General features: G+C 34.1%; 5 protein-coding genes across 6 annotated transcripts in view; 4 read left to right on the top strand and 1 right to left on the bottom strand.

The window, feature by feature from the left end:
- The first annotated feature begins 2,970 nt into the window (after nt 1-2,970).
- Nucleotides 2,971-4,639, top strand: LOC148179950 (uncharacterized). Its single transcript, XM_088050544.1, has 3 exons — nt 2,971-3,238; nt 3,379-3,515; nt 3,570-4,639. The coding sequence occupies exons 2-3, from the start codon at nt 3,507-3,509 to the stop codon at nt 4,617-4,619; spliced, it is 1,059 nt and encodes a 352-aa protein (XP_087906670.1). The 5' UTR covers nt 2,971-3,238; nt 3,379-3,506; the 3' UTR covers nt 4,620-4,639.
- A 2,643-nt stretch (nt 4,640-7,282) lies between these two features.
- Nucleotides 7,283-7,952, top strand: LOC148179949 (endocuticle structural glycoprotein SgAbd-8-like). Its single transcript, XM_088050454.1, has 2 exons — nt 7,283-7,330; nt 7,389-7,952. Exons 1-2 carry the CDS (start codon nt 7,322-7,324, stop codon nt 7,950-7,952), a joined length of 573 nt encoding a protein of 190 aa, XP_087906580.1. The 5' UTR covers nt 7,283-7,321.
- Nucleotides 7,953-9,263: 1,311 nt separating this feature from the next.
- LOC148179948 (endocuticle structural glycoprotein SgAbd-2-like) lies at nt 9,264-10,189 on the top strand. Of its 2 annotated transcripts, none has more exons than XM_088050455.1 (2): nt 9,264-9,404; nt 9,652-10,189. In XM_088050455.1, the coding sequence occupies exons 1-2, from the start codon at nt 9,375-9,377 to the stop codon at nt 10,150-10,152; spliced, it is 531 nt and encodes a 176-aa protein (XP_087906581.1). In that variant the 5' UTR covers nt 9,264-9,374; the 3' UTR covers nt 10,153-10,189. The 2 variants fall into 2 exon arrangements, with proteins under 2 accessions (XP_087906581.1, XP_087906582.1); XM_088050456.1 differs by having other exon boundaries at nt 9,264-9,605.
- Nucleotides 10,190-10,574: 385 nt separating this feature from the next.
- Nucleotides 10,575-11,277, top strand: LOC148179947 (endocuticle structural glycoprotein SgAbd-2-like). Its single transcript, XM_088050831.1, has 2 exons — nt 10,575-10,642; nt 10,691-11,277. Exons 1-2 carry the CDS (start codon nt 10,634-10,636, stop codon nt 11,237-11,239), a joined length of 558 nt encoding a protein of 185 aa, XP_087906957.1. The 5' UTR covers nt 10,575-10,633; the 3' UTR covers nt 11,240-11,277.
- Nucleotides 11,278-12,868: 1,591 nt separating this feature from the next.
- LOC148179946 (uncharacterized) overlaps nt 12,869-16,770 on the bottom strand; it is a 31,913-nt gene continuing 28,011 nt past the window's right edge. Inside the window, exon 4 of the mRNA XM_088050725.1 lies at nt 12,869-14,805. Coding sequence (XP_087906851.1) covers nt 14,427-14,805 — 379 coding nt within the window. The 3' untranslated portion in view covers nt 12,869-14,426. The remainder of the gene's footprint in view (nt 14,806-16,770) is intronic.

Raw genomic sequence — 16,770 nt, 5'->3', positions numbered from 1 at the left:
GTTTCCGAGACATTGAGCACAAATGGTTTCAAACCTTCAAAAATTTGGCCTTCTGGCGACAACCCAAAAATTCAAACGGCCATAACTCAGTTATTTGTTGACAAAAATTAAAAATTCTCATGTTTTTGGATTCAGCGTGGCATTCTGCGTAAAATGAGATCCAAATTTGTTGAGTTTGTTTAATAAATAAACGGGGCATTGGCCAAAAACTGTTTTGAAAACTTCATTTTAGGGTGATTTTCAATCAATGTTTTCAAAATGAAAACGACGTTTAATAGCTTTGAATTATACATCAGTCGACGAAGGAGCTCGAAATCTATGTACTGGCCAAATTTGAGATCTATCAGAAAAATAGTTTATGAGTTATGTCCAGAAATAAAAAAAATTAAAAAATTTTATCGTTTGAGTCGGAATTTTTTTTCGCGAAAAATCGACCATGGAATTTTGGCCTTTTGAAAACATTTTCTAACGTAAAATGAGGCGAGAAAAAGAATGACGCAAACCGCATCTCAATATCTCAAATAGTTTCCGAGATATTTAACTTTAAAAATTACGAATTAAAAATGAGAAAAAATGAAAATCCACTTTCCGAAACTTTGATCGGACATAACTCAGTTATTTGTTGTCGGATCTAAATTTATATCCCAGATTTAAAATCTGCGGAAAATTCTACGTACACTGATGTATAATAACTTAAGTTTACTCTAAAAAATAAGCCAGATATCGATATCAGAAATTTGGCATAGTTTTAGTAATTAATTTTCGCGAAAAACTCCAACCTTCGACTTTTAAAACTTTATCAATTTAAGAACGATTTTTTACTTAAAAAATCGCGAAAAAAATGATGACGCAGAGTTCCCTAATGTCAGTAGCAATTTCCAAAAAATTGATCACAGATTGTTTCTTTTTACTCCTATCAGTTATAGTTTCAAAAATATCGAGCGTTAAAAATTTGAAAAATAAAAATCAACTATTTGAAATTTAGAATTCGGGATATGTAACATATGATTTTAATCGTCTTAAGGACATATTTCTGTTTGTCCAATAGTTCCAAGGATATTAAGCTTCAAAATTTTGAAATTCAAAGTTTCCTTAAAATTTGCAAAAATGGTGGATGCGCATAAAATTTTATTATAAATGAATAAGAGTAAAAATAAATTACTAAACCTAACAGATCATAATAATTGTGCTTGAATCCAAATTGAGTTATTAAAACTTTCTAATTTTCGATTACATAAAACATAATTTTATGTATAACATTTTGTGGATATTTATTAATCATAATAATTACTTACTAAACCCTGACGCCTAGTTTGCTCATCAATCATTAAAATTAAACTTATAAACAAAATAACATCCATAAAATCTAAAGCTTTTAGTATTTTTCTTCGTATCGCGTCCTTCGTTTAGTCTAATCGATTTGACCGTCTCAAATTCAGGGCTTTTTATCAGAACATTCACTTTTGCTTTTGTGTGTTTATAAAAGGGATAAAAACTCGACAATTAAGAGAATACCTTTTCAAATGAACTGAAATAAGCCGAAAAACGATTAATCTTTTATTACTTAAATGAGAAGTAAAAAATCAAGGCAAAACCACAAATTAAGCTTCTGTTCTTCTGTCTAAATAGTTATGCTAATCCAGCTATTTGTTTCTTTAACCGACCAGAAAGAAGACTGAAATATTCTGCTTAATTAAGCAATTCATTGCGCCAAGTACATTTATTCTGTTCCACTATAAACCTTTCAATGCCTAATTTAAAACAGGTGCTATAAAATAAAACTGTGTTAAATCATCTCCTAATTAACTTAATGGAGGATGACTCAATAGTAACCTATTAATTATAAGCACTCTTTCAAATAATTTGATTTGATTTTACAGCCTTAACTTTTCCATAATAGGCGAGATAATGCGTCATAGTCAAGAATTTGAAGATAAATTGCCTAGGATAGCCGTCATAAAAAAATAAGGTCTCTGTTTCTTCACGGAAAAATTCCGCTCAATTTTGGTGGATGCGCCACGCGTTGGTAAGATTTCCAAAGCATCGACTTCTCCAATTAGACCGAAAAATTGCCCAGAATTATTAACAATCAACAATCATAATAAGTTTATCACTTCCAGCTCGATTGCATTGTTCACTTGCAAAAATGACGTTCTAATAGCTGTGAACTTAATTGGCGAGATTAGTCATCTCGATTCGGACTTTATGAATTCAGTTCCGCATTTTGTGTAATGAATCGTTAAATACCAACATCATTGGCCGTTGTACTTTAGGTACTTAGCATTATTACATAAATTAATAAAGCGAAATTAGCAATTAAATGATTTTAAACACCTCATGGATTCTTCTTTTTTTGTTTTTGCGCGATTGTGTAACAGCAAAAATTGAAATAATGTGATTACATATTCAAGATTCCCAGTTCGCAATTACAATTTGATTGTGTCAGCGTGTCGCAATAAAAATCTGTGATCGTAAAAATATATTATAAAACGAGAATATTCGCTCATTTCTCACCTACTGCGCCAATTAAAGGAAGACGAGAGTGATTTGTAATAATCTAAAAGCATAATAATTATTATTGGGAACGGTGATGAGCCGAAAGACGAGCTCTGGCATAATAGACTAGCGTAACATTCTACAAGCGTGGAACAGAGATTCTACGTTTTGTGCTTAATTAATTTTAGTTAGGCAACATGTTTTTATTTCACATAATTTACAAAATGATTTGGATGCTTCTTCGCGAAGAACAATTGCAATGGATCATTAACAGGAAGCGCAAATGATGTGTAGCAACAATATTATGTGATTCGGCTAGAAAGGTGTCAAGAAGGATAATTTTAACTGTGTTTATTAATTTATTTACTTACTTATTTATTTACTAGACAAATACTTTCTAGACATCTGTTGCAAATGAAGTAAATTAAACCTAATTACTGCGGTTCTTAAAGGGCAGGTTAATTTGTTGCTTCTAAAAATAGAAATCATTTGGATCAGCGAAATTGGTGCAGCAATTAAAACCGCTCGAATTTAAAAAAACGTCGTGTTCATTGTTATATAAGTCTTTGATAACATCCGGGAATTGGTCTTTTATTGTTGAAATACTGAAGAAAAGTAAACATATTGACCTGCGAAGAAAAGGTCACACCAATTACATTTGATATGGATATCCAAGTGCCCTCATCCAAACAAAAATTCTATTGTGCTCCAACTAAATCTAAATATCAAACCACACGATTGGGTAAGTGGAAGCTAAAGAAAAGCAGACTACGTTACCAATCAATTATTATAAATTACTCGGCTGTCACTTTATTAGATTTTATGAATCACATGAGATAATACTTAAGTAACCAATTTTTTACTAACGACCTTGCCCTGCAGGTAATCTTATTCTGCAACACATGTGGCTCATCTTCTTGTTAGGAGGGAGCCACCGTTTTCTATAAAAGCAAACTGCCGAATCTCAACATCATCATTTTCTGATCAATTCTCCAATCTTCACTTTCAACATGAAACAAGTGAGTTGTACGCATAAACAATGATGACACAGATTCATTTGTTTTTTTTACTAGGTAGTTCTAGCTTTGGCTCTTCTCGGCTTTGCCGCTTGTGGTCGCCTTGACAACAATTACCTTCCACCCCACCAAGGGGGCGGTTCCGGTTCCGGTTCCGGAGGGTCTTCATCCGGGCAGTACTCTGGAGGCTCTCGATCATCTGGACAGTACTCCGGTGGCGCTTCAGGACAGTACTCAGGAGGCGCTTCAGGACAGTACTCAGGAGGCGCTTCCGGACAGTATTCCGGTTCTTCGGGGTCTTCAGGACAATATTCTGGTTCCTCCTCGGGACAGTACTCTGGTGATGCTTCGGGGAGATTCTCCGGTGGCGCTTCCGGTCAGTCCGCCGGAGCCCAGATCCCCATCCTTCGCCTCGAGAACAACAACAACGGCGATGGTAGCTACAACTTTGCCTACGAAACCGGTGATGGTATCCAGGCTCAAGAAGAAGGATACTTGAAGAACGCTGGTTCCCAGGATGAAGCCCAGAGTGCCCAAGGCTCTTTCTCTTACACTGCTCCTGATGGTCAACAAATCTCTGTTTCTTACACCGCTGATGAGAACGGTTTCCAACCACAAGGCGACCATTTGCCCACACCTCCCCCAATTCCGGAAGCTATTTTGAGATCTTTGGAATTCAACCAAGCTGAAGAAGCTCGTGGTGGAGGAGATGATGGACAGTACCGTGAACAACCCCAACAATATGGAGCTCCCAATGCTGGTCAAGGACAAGGGCAACAACAGTTTGGAGGATACAACGGAAATGCACAACAGCAGTTTGGTGGACGTACCGGTGGAGCTCAACAATTTGGAGGATCCAGCGGTGGTGCCCAACAACAGTTTGGAGGACGGACCGGTGGAGCTTCACAACAGTTTGGAGGACACGCTGGAGCTCAACAACAGTTCGGAAGTCGTCCCGCTGGTGGTCAACAACAGTTCGGTGGCCAACAACAGTTTGGAGGTCGTGCTCAGGCTCCACAACAGCAATATGGAGCTCCTCAACAACAACAACAACAACAACAGCGAGGTGGAACCCAACAAGCTAGCAATGGCGGTTACAAATACTAGTCCACGAAACAAATGCCAAGATGCCAACACGTATTATTCGTACCTTACATAATGTAAATATTGTTAATGACAATAAATTATTATTTTGATATAATCTTTGCGTATTTCTTCAATTGGAACTTCTACTCTATTAAGAGAAAATCACAATTTACAAAAAAGCAATTTTAGAACAACAGGATTTCCCAGAGATATCTGTATTGTATACTTGTCAGTTTTGACAATAGATGGTTACACAAGCAATTGTCAAGTTTTTAGTAATCAACGACCAATCACACAGCCGCATTTTAAAATTGGCGCCTAAAAAAGTGTCAAACTGACGTTTACTAATTTGTGTCATCTTTAAAATCGCTTCTGCGTTCAGATACCTATCAAATAAATAAGAATCTGTGACAAAGAATCAGCTGTCATCTGAATAGTTAGATAAGACACCAAAAAACGATAAACATTAAAAGTTATTCAATGTTAACCACTCAGCCATTCGTCAAAGAACCTAATTAATAATCTTTTAACAATTTTTGGTAATAAATGTCAGACTTAACTTATTTATGATGAGTTGAACTGTTCCTGACCTCACGTAAAAAATTAGTAGATTCGTCTCGCTTTTCCAAACTATTACAATTTTTGAAATTCCGTAGTTGCGAAAACGAGCAATAAAAAACGAAAATTTATTTTCCACCACAAACACAGCAGGTATAATTTACATATGATACCTTTAGATACTTTGGATAATTTTATTATGTTAACTTTAATAAACAATTTATAGCAACTGCGCAATATTTGCAGAGCTCTAAAATAACATCTACTTAATTATTAGTTTCTCGGTGCACCTTTATCTTAATTGCTATATTCAACTTCATTAATTAATCGTCTTTCAAAATAGTTTACACTGCGTGTCAGTAATCTGATTTCTCAATTTGTATCTTCCACTCGGCTGTCGCACGATTACACATGTAGCCCAGGTGGGAGTTTCATGTATAAAAATTCAAATAGCTGAACATCATACATTCACTTCTAGGTTGAATTAGACAGTTGCTAAATCTTTGATTCTTCATTTTACGGATTGATATGGAAGACAATAATTTTAATTAGTTCCTTGTCTTGTATGTATGTGAACAGCATGACTTTAGACGCCCACGAGGGAATTTAGTTAATTATATTTATTTACAGTAAATAAAAGTTATAAACTAATTTGAGAGCCACCTACATTCCCTTAACTGCTTCCTTGGTTTATTAGTGTTAATAAATACTTTAAATAATGTGGAAATATTGCGACAACAATTAATGAAGTTTGGTATTTTATTTAGTTATGTTATTACCTACTTGTTCAAAAAAGTTGAAAGTTTTGACGTCTTTATGCAATTCTGGATTTTTTTTGCCAAAATTATGATTGGAGCGCCCACTATTAAGAGGAAAACTTCTCAATACTTATTTTAATACTCATAAAAAGAAATCTCTTTATAATATTTGATTAACGATGATAACCTAAAGATACCGACAAACCAAAATTACAGGGCCGAATTGAAAATATTGAAAATTTTTGGTCCATTCTCTAAATGAAAATTTCTAAAATTTGTCTCCGTCGTTCAAAAATTTTGAGATTTTAAACAGTGAATTAGCCACACAAAAGTAACAATTTGCCCAAATTTTGGCAAACCTTCAAAATTCTAGCCCCAAATGCAAAATACTGAAATCTTTGGTCTATTCTCTAAGTGAAAATTTCCAAAATTTGTTTTCGCTGTTCAAAAATTATAAAATTTAGAACAGTAAATAAACCACTCAAAAGTAATAAATTCTCGAAATTTTATTATATTGGCATTAAAACTACCACAAATACAGCGCAGAATGCAAAATATTGTAAATTTTTTGCTCGTCTTGAAAATGAAAATTTCTGAAATCCGTCTATGTCGCTCAAAAAAATTGAAATTTGGAACAGACAATAAGCAAGTCAAAAATAATAATCTCTCCAAATTTCAATATCCTAGCATCAAAACTCTGAAAATTAGAGAACCGAATGCAAAATATTCGAAATTTTTTGTCCATTTTCTAAAGTAGGTAAATAAAAATTTTAACATTTTTAATACCATTTTTTACTAATGCCATAACAACATTAATTCATCTTTTAATTTTTTGTGTAATTTACCGGATATTTTCTTTACTTCATGTAAAATTCTTAAACTTTCTTAACAATTTGTAAGCTGATAATTTGGTATTTTTAATTTATGTGGAAACTTTAATTTAATAAAGAATAAATTTAAACCGCCTCTTTCATATTCATATTTCATTATCCACCCTTAATATATTTAAATGACTTTATTTAATTATGTGCGCTGAGTGACAAACATCTTTTGTTACAAAATAACGTTAACGCCAGCAATAAATAGAATATTCGTAATTTCTAGATTTTATTCAAATTTTTGTTTCGCAAACGAGCAAGGCAATTTTTAATTACCTTTAATTAGCATCGTTAAAATAAATGCAATGTCACATCACGATAAAGGAATGCATATTTAAGATGAATGGAGATGATTGTTAAAAAAAATTGACATTTAAGTTTAGTAACCTTGCTCCGTACTCAATTTGGTTCGATAAATTGGTTTATACTCATCACTTATAGTGGGAACTTTTCATATAAAAGCGATCGATCGAATTTAAAAAGTATCACTTGTGTCATCAACCACATCATCTGCATTTCATTAGGAATCATGAATCGAGTAAGAATGCAATGAGTCAATATTAGTCAATTTATTTTCTCCTCTTTTAATTTTACAGGTAATTCTTATTTGTGCAATTTTTGGATACGCCGCATCGGCCGGTCTTAACTCCCAATATTTACCACCTGGTGGCGGTTCCCGAGGGAGTTTCGGTGCTTCAAGAGGAGGCTCTTTCGGTGGAGGACAAAGTGGTGGATTTAGCGGAGGATCGTCTTTCGGTGGAAGCAGCAGTGGTCAACAAGTCCCAATTCTTCGTTTAGACAATGACAACAGTGGAGACGGTACCTACAGCTACGCCTACGAAACAGGCAATAGCATCTCAGCTCAAGAAAAAGGAGGTCTGAAAGGTCCTGACGCTATTGTTGCTGATGGTTCCTTCTCGTTCACCTCGCCGGAAGGACAACAGTTTACTATTACTTACACTGCTGATGAAAATGGGTTCCATCCCCAAGGAGCGCATTTGCCGACTCCTCCTCCAATTCCTGAAGCTATTTTGAGGTCTATTGAGCAGAACAGAGCGGAAGAAGCTCGTGGAGGAAGTGGAGGATATGGAGGTTCGTCGTCGGGAGGTGGTGGATATGGTGGGTCGTCTTCTGGAGGACAAGGAGGATATAGATATTAAGAGTCATCGTTTTTCATGAATGTATTAGTAATAAAAACTTGACGAGTACAATAAATCAGACTTTGAAACGTGAAATTTTTTAAAATCCGTCCCTGTTGCTCAAAAAAATTGAGATTTGGAACAGACAATAAACAAGTCCAAAATAGTAATCTCTCTAAATTTTAATGTTCTAAAATTAAAATTATCAAAATTACACGTCCGAATGTAAAATATAAGAAATTTTTGGCTCGTCTTAAAAATGAAAATTTCTAAAATCCGTCTCTGTCGTTCAAAAAAATTGAAATTTGGAACAAACAATAAACAAGTCAAAAACAATAATCTTTCCAAATTTTATTGCCTTAGCATCAAAACTTTCAAAATTACACGTCCAAATGGAAAATATTAGAAATTTTTGGCTCGTCTTAAAAATTAAAATTTTTAAAATCCGTCCCGCTATCTCAAAAAAATTGAAACTTAGAACAGACAATAAACAAGTCAGAAATAGTAATCTCTCTAAATTTTAATGCCCTAGCATCAACACTATCAAAATTACACATCCGAACGGAAAATATTAAAAAAATTTGTCTCGTCTTAAAAATGAAAATTTCTAAAATCGGTCCCTGTCAATAAAAACAATTGAGCTTTAAAACAACCAATGAACAGATCAAAAATAGTAATCTCTCCAAATTTCAATGTTCTAGCAATAAAACTATCAAAATTACACGTCCGAATAGAAAATATTGGAATTTTTGATTAGTCTTGAAAATAAAAAATTCGAAAATCCATCCCTGCCGCTTAAAAAAATTGAGATTTAGAACGAACAATAAGCAAGTTAAAAATAGTAGTTTCTACAAATTTTAATGCTTCAGGATTAAAACTATTAAAATTACACGTCCAAATGAAAAATATTAGAAATTTTTGGCTCGTCCTGAAATTGAAAATTTATAAAATCCGTCTCTGTAGCTCAAAAAAATTGAGATTTGGAACAGACAATAAGCAAGTCAAAGAAAGAAATGTCTCAAAATTTCAATGCACTAGCATCAAAACTATCAAAATAACGCCCTATTAGTAGTTCAACGACAGTTTAATTTTTGGCCTGAATTACAATATCGTTCAAAAGCTGTGCCACATTATTTTGCCCGTCACTGAACTATTTCTTTATTTAATATACAAATTCGTACTCACTTCGCTTAATGATGCCTTTGCAGTAAACACCAATTATAACACATTAAAACCAATCAAACCTGCGTCGTTCGAAACAAAAAATAATAAATATTACCCGACATTAATTATTTTTAAAATCTCGTTTCTCTAATACAAATAATTGTAGCTTGCAAATAAAACCGGAGTTTTCTCTGAACTGCCGTTTACAACTTTAAGAAAAAACAGCACTACCGCTATTAGGAGCGAAAAAACTGGACATCTACATCCGCAAACCTCCTAATGATGACCATTATTACCGCAATAATGAAGGTGGGCGTCACCCCCATTTTCTAAGTTCAATGACTAAAACAATCAAATCCGTATTTAACCATAACTGACCTTGCTCTGAAAATCATCCTTTTGAAATCTGCCCAACGAACTCATCTTCAATAAGTGGGGTGTTTTATATAAAAGCTGCGATTAAGCTTTTCCGGTATTATTTCTTCTGTTCAGCACCAAAAAATGTTCAAAGTGAGTACTCAACTTATCAAGACTTTATCAAATTTGTTACTTTCAGGTGATTGTGTCGTTTGGGCTCGTCTTCATGGCGAGAGCCGCGCGCTTAGACACCCAATACTTACCCCCTTTCTCAACCCCTTATGGTGGTTACTCAGCATACGGTCAACCCCACATCCAAATCTTGAAATTTGATAACAGTAACAACGGCGATGGGACTTATAATTACGCATATTCAACAGCTAATGGTATCTCTGCACAAGAACAAGGATTTTTGAAAAATGTGGGGACCGGGGGTGAAGCCCAAGTGGCGCAAGGTTCGTACTCTTATACAGCTCCCGATGGCCAACAGATTTCTTTGAGTTATACGGCGGATGAGAACGGTTTTCATCCCTATGGAGCGCATCTTCCGACTCCACCACCCATTCCAGGCGCCATTCTGAGGTCTTTGGAGCTAAATAGAGCCGAAGAAGCACGCAGAGGGTATGGGGATGATGGATCGTATCGACCCTATAATAGCTACGAGACGTCTGGATTTTATAGTGACGGTTATAGATATTAGATTAAGGGATGAAAGGGTTTTATTTATTGTAACCAAAAATGGAAGCGAATAAAATATAATAAAAAGATTAATTATTTATTTTGACTGCTTCACCGGTTAAGAATGATCGTTATGCCACTAATTCAGCGATGATTAAAAATTAAAATATTTCCCATCTGATTTATTATACAATTATAACGATCAACATTTGATTTTTTCACATCCTCTTTGTAGAAAAAGCGAATAAATTAGTGAAAAATTTTAAAAACCGCCAGTCGCACCGTATCATGTTGCAATTTACTTTACGAGATTCCAGCAAAATTTAAATTAAGGTCAATACAAAATATGCGTATTGATTACTTATTTTTTCGATAATGTGCAAACCACATTAAATTCAACCTTGCTCTGTGCATAGATAATCTGGTTTTACTCCGTGTCATCTTTAGTGGGAATTAAAGTATAAAAGGCAAAAGCACTTGCTCAATAATCATCACTTATCAACATGAATACTGTAAGTACAACTCCAAAAACCATAAAAACGTTCAAATTTCCTTTTCAGATCGTGGCAGTTCTCGCCCTCGTCGGCTTCGCTTCAGCCCAGCTGTACCTCCCACCCTCAAGTGGTTCCAGACCTGGTGGTAGTGGAGCTGCTGGTGCTCGTGGAGGCGCCGCCGGTGCTCGTGGAGGCGCTGCTGGTGGTTCTGCAGGAGCCGAAATCCCAATTTTGAAACTGGAAAGCAACAACAACGGCGATGGTAGCTACAGTTACTCGTACGAAACGGGAAATGGGATCTCTGCCGATGAACAAGGACAATTGAAGAATGCCGGATCTCAGAACGAAGCTCAGTCTGCGACTGGAAGTTACACGTATACAGCACCTGATGGACAAAAGATCACTGTTTCGTATATTGCTGACGAAAATGGGTTCCAACCACAAGGAGCGCATTTACCGACGCCTCCACCAATTCCAGAGGCTATTTTGAAGTCGCTTCAACAAATTAAGGCTGCTGGGGTTGGAGGCGCTGGGGTTGCTGGACAGTACAGTGTGCCGAAGGGAGCTGGGTCGCTGCCACTGCAATCTGGGGGCTCTGGGGGGTATAAGTATTAGGTGGGTTTGAAAATGGCGATGATTAGAGGATTTTTTCTGCTGTGACGATGTAAGAAATTCATGTGATATAAAAATATAATGTTTATATGTATAAAATGAAAATTTCTAAAATCCTTCCCCGTCTCTCAAAAAATTGAGATTTGGAACAGACATTAAGCAAAGTAAAAAAATAGTAGTTTCTCTGAATTTCAATGCCCTAGCATCGAAACTGTCAAAATTACACGTTTGAATAGGAAATATTGGAAATTCCTGGCTCGTCTTTAAAATGAAAATTTTTAAAATCCGTCCCTGCCGCTTAAAAAAATTGAGATTTAGAACCTCTCCAAATTTCAATGCCCTAGCATCAAAACTATCAAAATTAAACGTTCGAATGGAAAATATTGGAAAATTTTAGCTCGTCTTAAAAATGAAAATTTATAAAATCTGCCCCAGTCGTTCAAAAAAATTGAGATTTAGAACAGACATTAAACAAGTCAAAAGTAGTAATCTCTGTAAATTCAATAGCCTAGCATCAAAACTGTCAAAAATACATGTCTGAATGTAAAATATTAGAAATAATTGGCTCGTGTTGAAAAAAAAAATTCTAAAATCCGTTCCTGTCGCTCAAAAAAATTGAAGTTTGGAACAGACATTAACCAAGTCAAAAATAATAATTTCTCCAAATTTCAATGCCCTAGAATCAAAGCTAATAAGTTTACACGTCCGAAATAAAAATATTGGAAATTTCTGGTTCGTCTAAGTTATTTCTTTCTGTGTTCAGCTACAACTTCTTTCTGTACCTTATGGAAAAACTTGCGCCTTTAATTTCCTTTTATACAATTATTTAATTATAAACTACCAAAAGATTTTCCAGATTTTAAATAAAATGAAATTCAGCCCTTCGCAAACTATCGTTCATTTCCGAGAGCAACGTGACAACGCCGATACGGACGTTCCCGATCCTTGCCGACCAGTCTGTGACGTCTAGCTTCTGTTCGCGTCGTCTTGTGTTCAAATTTCCAATTTTTGCAAGTTTTTCTTAGTTTCCACCCGCGAACAAGTGTTATTTAGTGCAGTTTTAGTGATAAGGTTGAAGGTGTTGTGTGGGAACCTCAGTTTTATCAGTTTTATCAGTTTAGTGTTCGAAATTCAACTAGTGTTTTGGCGCGAAAGTGTTTCAAGTTTCAAGCAAAGCGGAAGTGTTGTGCCACAGATAAATCTCTTCTGGAGGTTCTGGAATGGAAGGATTCCTCTGGGAGTTGCTAATTTTCAAGAATTAGCATCAATTTTGCCACATAACTGAAGATCATGTCTGATCTAGTCGGTGCAGGTGTGACGTCATCAGTGGGAAAAAGGGTGAGTGAACCTGTTTTTTGTCTGGCGTCTGACCTACTTAAAGCATTGCGAAATTAAAGGTGTGCCCACAAGTAAATTTAAAAAGTAAAGTTACTTAGTTTAAACAATATCGTGACAGTTCTGGCAACTTTCAGAAACACCAACTTTAAAAGGGAGAGCATGAATATTCGTACTTATATTTACATTACTTAAATTGAGATTACTTATTAGTAATTAAGGGCTTCCATAATTTAAAAAATGTTAACTTCAGTAAGAGGAATCTTTTGGAGCCGAAAAGTGTGAAGAAAAGTGGAGTTTTGTGACATCACAAATGATTTAATGCTATGCGGCTTGGTATACAAATCAGATTTATATTACAATATAATACACAAAAGATTAAAATATATAAATCAATATAAAGTTCATTATGTAAAATATCATTAAAAAAGAGTTTGGAGTGCATGAAACAAACATGATTTTACAATCTAAAATCTATACATCTTAAGCATAAGCTGCAATCTTTACATACACATATAAACAAGGGACGTTATGTACTTATATTTAAAAATATTAAATCATCTCTGCACTTCATTTTTTATAAATAAATTCCATTAAAGAATGAAATTTACCAACCGTCTTGTGACAGATCTTTCTGGGAATTTTTATATCTTTTTACCAAAAATAATGCCGATCATGTTTGATTTACCCACTTTCAGTCCAGACACACAAACACAACAAATAATATTAACAACGATAAATGTACTTATGATAGAACATTTAAGTTAAATAGTAAAACATACAACTAAATCAATCTACTGAATACACCGTTATTCCGAAATTTCTGTCGTAGTAGTAAAAAGGTAGATGAAGAGCTAAAGTATATAAAAAATACTCGTACTAGATATTCCTTGTAGTTTATACAAATTTAAAACTAAAACTATACGAGTCGTGTTGTTTGTGTACAAACAACGGGATAATACATCTCACACTTGTAAAAATATTATAAATTTTATAATATAGTTATATAACTGTATATAATCACAATTGTTCAATTTATACTGGGCCCAAACAAAAAATGTTGCGGTTTTTCTTCTCGTATTCGTATCATAATAAATAAAAAACTTACACAAAAACATTACTATCACATAAAACGTGTGGATAATAAATTAGCTGTAATATTTCCATATAAGAAATTTTTTTGACTAGAATTTGATTTTGATGTTTGAAACCTCAAAACAGAAAGACCGAAACACCTTTCATTGTAACAGTTCTGTTCTTTAACTAAATGGTCTTATAGCACTAGTATTGCTTAGAAAATTAAGTAGAGATTCAGAGAAACATGCACCATTAAGCATTCTCACTTTCAACAAAATAGCACAACTAGTATTTGTGTGACTGGTTAAAGCATTAAGCATTATCAACTTGGTGGTGGTGTAAAAAAATTCTTCGATTTTATGACCACGCGGAAATTAAAGAAAATTGAGAGTTATCAACTGTTTTCTATTATCTGTTGGATATTATCTGAGTAACAGATCGACTTTGTGCTTTGCCGCGATCCTAGACAATAGAACATTAATCTTTTCAGTCGTTCACTCCTCAGCTGGAGATTGGTTGTAAAATCTACGCTAAAAAAAAATTCTTGCGGCGGTAACACAAACGTTATTACTACTCTGATATGTTGCGGTAATTATTGTTAGAAATTCCCATTAGGCCCTCTTGACAGCGCACAAGTCGATTCGCCCCTCAGACAACTTTGTACTAAATTACATCACAGTTAACACAGTTCCCCAAAAATCGAAAAATAGCTTTTTACACCACGTTTCTATATAAAATATTTAACAGTAACAAGTCTATTGACTATAGTTGTCACCAGTTATTGTATAACACAGCACTTGCACTTAGGTTTCTTTTTTATCGTAACATGTTCGACGTCTCCATCTGGTTTTATTGTCCCTCGTTTAACATCAACAGCTCCAGGAGCAGCTGGTTTGTCGTTCTGTACATTCCCATTCGCACTTTTTGGGGTTGCGTTTAGTTCGCTAGCTTTTTTTGGACTTTGAGTGATGGGCTCTCCAATGTTGTTTGCTGTTTGGTTCTTTGCGTCGGGTTCATCCAAGGATGGTAAAGGAGGTGCGTTGCTATCAGGTGTCGGCGTGATTGGTTTGCCTCCTTTTATTAATTCCACTATTTCGTCGGCTTCTCTACTCAAGTCGCCTCCTGGTCGAAATGGGTTCTCCCAGCCGCTTTCCGTACTGAAAAAAATAAGCATAAATTCAAGTTCGAACTAAATCTTCTCATATTTCGTAATTTTCGAGAAATAATTTCATTTTAGAGAGTTTGCAATTTCACGCCCAATTTTGGAAATATAATGAAAATTGAGCAATAACATTTTCCACTGATAAAAGCGTATAAATCACTGTCAAGATAGGAGATAATTATTTGATCTTGTTAAGAATGCAGCGTTCGAAATATTGTTTTTCCTGGTTTTATTGACGGTAAGTGGGAGGTTGGTTACATTTTCTTCGTTGTTTTGATGGAATAATTTTTATATGACGCAAAATTGTTATCTACAAGCTAAAAGTAGAGCAAATTCCGTTTTATTTAAAATCTTTCGATTCAAGCAGTAGCTATAATATGAGTTTACGTTTGGCATTTTAAGATAAACATTTTAAATATTCACTGCCACAAATATGTAATTAGCAATTAATGTTAAGTAAACAAGAAAAATTATCTATCTGAGTAAAAGTATTTAAATATAATTTATGCTGTTTACAGTGTTAAAGATGTCATCAACTCAAATATACCTTAATTTGAGTTATGGATAATATGTTTATCAACTTACAAAATTTTAAAACAAGAAACAGAATTTTCAGACGATCTAAACCGTTTTCTAGAAAATTCTGTAACTTTGGCAGTTTTCATCTCCAAATATTCAAAAAATAATATTCACTTTTGAACAAGGAACTGATTTTTTAGAAATTTTCGTTTTTAGATGAACCAAAAATTTCTGCTGTTTTCAATAAAATTCTGTAACTTTGGCAATTTTTATTTGCAAACATTCAAATTTAGCAGCTTTACTACTTTCAATTTGCTCGTGAACTGAGCTAAATTACAACAATTTTGAACAAGGAATTGATTTTTTAAAAATTTGTATTTTCAGATCAACAATAAATTTCTGCCGTTTTCTTTACAATTCTATAACTCTAGCAGTTTTCATCTTCAAACATTTTAATTTAGAAGCTTTACTACTTTCGACTTGTTTATGAACTGCGCTAAATTGCAATAGATTTAAATAAGGAATTTTTTAGAAATTTTTATTTTCAGATGAACCAAAAATTTCTGCTGTTTTCTATAAAATTCTATAACTTTGGCAATTTGAAAATGTGTTAGATGAATCTCTAAGCATTACACTTTAGGAATTTTATTACTTTTGAGTTGCTTATGAACTGAGCTACATTCCAACATTTTTGAGCAAGGAACTCAATTTTTAGAAATTTTCGTTTTCACACAAACTACCTATTCCTAAAAAGAGTTTAAAATTTCTGAACTTTTTAGATTTCTTTAGAGTTTTCTTTGATTTTCTTAAGTTTAGTTCAAAAAATGAAACAACTTTTATGGTCTTTCATTTAATTTATTTGATTACGACATACACAGATAAAAGGAGAAGGATAAGTATAAATCTTCGGTATACCATAATAACATTAAAATTATCTAAAATACGACCATTTATATACGATTATATTGCAAAAGCAACGACGAATTTCAGTTCCGAAACTTCCCTTTCTGCTAAATTTACGGGTTAATCCCTTGAAAATGTCTTTTACGTTTATTTTCCATAACTTTTCATACTTCTGAACTAGACGTAAAGCATATTGGAAAATAACTTCTTTTTGCAAACTACGCCCCTCAGACTGCCGTCTGACTGTCGGTCACGCAATGCCCGCTTAGCAACTAGGACCCTCCATGTAAACTAATCAAAATCATAATCATAAAACTAATCCAAATGTTTCGGAAGTTCGTAGAAAATCAGTTAAAACTCGACTTAAAATCAATTTTGTTTCTCAGAAGTTTTGCGTGTGCCGACGTTGTTTTCATTATTGTTTATAATTAGCAGACTACCAACACATTTGAAATCAATTATTTATTCCGTTGAACGACAATTTTCGCTTTTCCGCATCGTTGCCCGCAATTTCCGAAAAGGTGATAAAAACACAATT

The sequence above is a fragment of the Gnatocerus cornutus genome, chromosome 2, assembly GCF_029298725.1.
Source record: "Gnatocerus cornutus isolate USDA-ARS CGAHR chromosome 2, icGnaCorn1.1, whole genome shotgun sequence".
In the NCBI taxonomy this organism is placed as follows: Eukaryota; Metazoa; Arthropoda; class Insecta; order Coleoptera; family Tenebrionidae; genus Gnatocerus; species Gnatocerus cornutus.
The sequence above is the reverse complement of the archived record's forward strand: the minus strand, read 5'-3'. Positions and strand labels throughout refer to the sequence as shown.

Excerpts from the sequence above, each read along its gene's own strand:
- LOC148179948 (XM_088050455.1), top strand. The coding sequence starts at position 9,375 with ATGATGACCATTATTACCGCAATAATGAAG. Across the intron at positions 9,405-9,651 it reads TTATTACCGCAATAATGAAG|GTGATTGTGTCGTTTGGGCT; the intron begins GTGGGCGTCACC and ends TGTTACTTTCAG.